At 39.3% G+C, this 3,617-nt stretch overlaps 1 protein-coding gene across 2 annotated transcripts in view; it reads left to right on the forward strand.

The window, feature by feature from the left end:
• The first annotated feature begins 309 nt into the window (after nucleotides 1-309).
• PSMA8 (proteasome (prosome, macropain) subunit, alpha type, 8) overlaps nucleotides 310-3,617 on the forward strand; it is a 71,032-nt gene continuing 67,724 nt past the window's right edge. The window contains exon 1 of one of the 2 annotated variants that reach the window (XM_006835032.1): nucleotides 310-414. In XM_006835032.1, coding sequence (XP_006835095.1) covers nucleotides 313-414 — 102 coding nt within the window. In that variant the 5' untranslated portion in view covers nucleotides 310-312. The remainder of the gene's footprint in view (nucleotides 415-3,617) is intronic. The other variant, XM_006835033.1, reaches the window with a different exon arrangement.

A 3,617-nucleotide genomic window follows, 5' to 3' on the forward strand; every position in this document is an offset into this window, starting at 1 on the left:
GGTAACTGAGAAACCTAAACGTAATGGATAGACACAGCGACAGCAACAAGGGCATCAAACGAGATGTTCGGTGCTGTGCACTCACTGTGCAGCCAGGATCTTACATGAGGGTGGTCGCATGGGCTCTAGGAATTGCGGCGCGCAACTCGTGGGTCTTGAATCGGGACTTCCTGGCGGCAACAGGAGGCCCACCCAGCTTATTCCGGGGCGGCATAAGTACTTCCGGGCGTCAGCACGTGGTAGCGGTAGACGCGCCCACCGGATTCTGTTGCGTTAGACGCACGCTTCTGGACTCACTCCAATCCAGTAGCAATGGCCTCTAGGTATGACCGAGCCATCACTGTCTTCTCTCCAGACGGGCATCTTTTCCAAGTGGAATATGCCCAGGAAGCCGTCAAGAAAGGATCCACAGCGGTGAGTGAGCCACATTCCTGCCCTGCCTCAGGTCAGGCCTCTCTGCCTTGTCTCCTCAGCTCGCTTTGCCAGCGCGGGTTGGGGGTCAGGCCATTTCGCTCGACTTGCGAAAACTTCCGCCCCCTGCCTTTTTTTTTTTTTTTTTTTTTTTGTATGAGGGGTACAATTTCTGAGATTTGTGCTGAATGTTATAGTCGGTACCGACTCATAGCGACCCTGTATAGGGTTTCTAAGGCTGTAAATCTTTACGGGAGCAGAACACCTCATCTTTCTCCCACGGAGCCACTGGTAGTTTCGAGCTGCAGATTTTGGGATTAGCTTCCGGATTCGTAACCACTACACTACCAGAGCTCCTTGGATGTGACAGTAAACATTGATAAGTTTCTTTGGTTTCTGTAGCCTTTGTAGTGGCTACAGAAGCAAAAGTGTGTGTGTATGTGCTAGCCCTGACTGTAGATGTGATATTCATCCTTTGATAATAAGAAAGGAAACTTTTCAGCCAATTTACAGCGCGGTGAATAAGCTCTGAACTGCAAACCACAAGGTCAGCAGTTTGAGCCCACCAGCTGCTTTGCGGAAGAACGATGAGGCTTTCTGCTCCTCAAAGATTTACAGCCTCGGAAACCCTATGCAGGGTCACTATGAGAAAGAAGCGACTCGATGGCAGTTAACAACAGCAACCTTTCTATAGATGTCTCACTTCCTCTGAAGTCACAGACGCATGAAAGTCAGCCAAGATTAATGGTTCCATCAGGCTGAAAGCTATTGTATCATATTGATTATAAGATAAATTATACATTGGGCCTCTCTGCTCCTGAAATGGACTCCTGGTGTGACTCTGCAGGACCAGCTCTGGACTACAGACCATAGATTCAACAGTTCAAACCTGCCAGCTGCTCCTAATAAACTATACAGGGTCACTATGAGTTGGAACCAACTCAACTGCACTTATCAGCAACAGAGTCCATGAAATACAAGTTATGCTGATGGTGCAAGGGTTAAGGGATAAAAGTCTTGGTAATCAGCTTCCATAAAGAGTGTTGCTGTTGTTTAATGTTGAGGTTGTGTGCCAATGAGTCGGTTCCAACTCACAGACACCCTGTATAGACTTTGCATGGCTATAAATCTATATGGGAGCAGAAAGCCTTAATTTTCTTCTGCAGAGTGACTGGTGGACTTGAATCGCTGACCTTGAAGACCCACAGAATCCACTTGGAAAGCCTGTGGGAGCAGTTCTACTCTGTGCTTTAGGGTTGCTATGAGTCAGAATCGGCTGCACAGCACACAACATCTGAAGTATGAACAGAACCAATGTAAGATTCAGTCCTTGTTGGCTAGCAAATTGTTAAAAAAAAAAACGCTAGTCCTCTTAACAAACTCTTATACTGTATGAAACTGACTGTCCTAAAGTTTGCGCCCAGATTGTTTCTATCTTGAGGCCTGGAACCCCAAGAATCTCTAGCCACACTTTTTGTTGGTTGGTTTAAGAATATTGGGAGCTTCTTTGAGATATTATACTCTGCCTCAAAGTCATATATTCATATTTCTGAAAAACTTTTAAATACACACTTTAATGGTAATACTGCTGCCAAATTTTAACTGCAGGAATCCTATTTATAAAAATTAAAAAGGACTGAAGTGCCCTAGTAACCAACAATCGATTTTCCCAAATCTTGTAAGTCCTAGTTTATGAATTCAAAGCACCTGATTTTTTTTTTTTTTTTAAATCTCACAAATACCTTGAACATATTTATTGTGTATTTTGGAAACTGAGACATTAGAATAAACAGTGCATTTCTAAGTCTAATGGTATCTTTATTTTCTCTCACCTTTCACACAACTTAGTTATGGAAGGAAATAATTCACTTTTATTATGTATCTATCAAATGTAAAGTGGTAAAAAAAAAATAACTCTAGAAAAATTCTTATCATTTTTTAAAGTATTTTTTGACTTAATTGGGCCCACTAGTTTTGCTTCTGTTTTAAAGTAATTTTTTCAGAATTGTAAATTTAAGAAAAGCCTCCTGAAGCTGAAACCAAAAGGGTATCATTTTGTTAAAAACAAAAAAAGTTATATAATCCCCAGCATGTCAAGTAGCATATGGTTAGAAAATAATGCCTGAGTTTTAGAGCCTAAAATAAAGGGAGTAATGGGGGAGGACTGGGGTGTAATAAGAAACCACATTGGCTCGTTTAAAATGTTTTAAGAATGCTATATAACTGATTGATAGTTCCTTTGTAATGAGCTGTAAAAGGGTAAGGATATAAAAATACCTAGAGTGGGCATTTTTAAAGATACATTGGAAGAATGAGACAGTTTTGTCAAAGGATTCTAAAATTATAGAATCTTTGCATCTTTGTATGGAGCTATTCATGATGTTTCCTTGAGGGTGAACTGACCTTTTATGTAGTATAAAGTTTATAATGGCATTTGTTTACTTAAATATGTAACAAAACTTTCTGTCTTTAAATGACAGTTGAGATGATGAGTTATAAATGAGCCCAGGATGACCAGTTTTGACCAGTATGCAGGTTTGGTAATATAAAAGTCATATGGGCCACAATTAGAGGTGTTGGTATCTACTTCCTCCTTAATGGCTATATGGCAGCATGAAGTGAAGCAAAAGAGGCTTTTTAAAAAAAACTTTAGTTGCCTTTTCTATAAATGAAAAATATGTTTGAGTAACATTTTCGAGATATAATAACCTTTCTTCTTCAATGGAAAAAAAAAAGAATGAATCCTTTACAAAATTTCCATGAAACACTTAAGATTTATTATTATTCCTTCATTTTGTCCTTTCCCTGACCCCAAAGTGTTATTAGCGCTATACTTCCTATTATAAAATGTCAATTCCACTGTCTAGCCATCAAATTCTTAAATAATCCTAATCCACTTTAATTAAGGTTTTACGAACATTCTACACTGATAACACTTTTTTTGCCTTTGTAACTGAGGAAAGGAAAAAAACACATCTTTTTGTTCTCTGCTTCTGATTTACATGTTTTCTTCTTTATGAAGTCAATTTGATCTACTCCAGTTATCACGGATCTTTCCCTCTTTTGAATTTATTATCTGTACCATAGAACATTGTACATATTTATTATTTGGATTTGGGTTCTCTTCAATTTCAGATAAACATGTTGTTAAGTGCTTTGAAGTTGGTTCCAACTCATATCGACCCCTTATAGGATTTCCAAGGAAC

This window comes from Chrysochloris asiatica, unplaced genomic scaffold (assembly GCF_000296735.1).
Source record: "Chrysochloris asiatica unplaced genomic scaffold, ChrAsi1.0 scaffold00015, whole genome shotgun sequence".
NCBI classification, from domain to species: Eukaryota; Metazoa; Chordata; class Mammalia; order Afrosoricida; family Chrysochloridae; genus Chrysochloris; species Chrysochloris asiatica.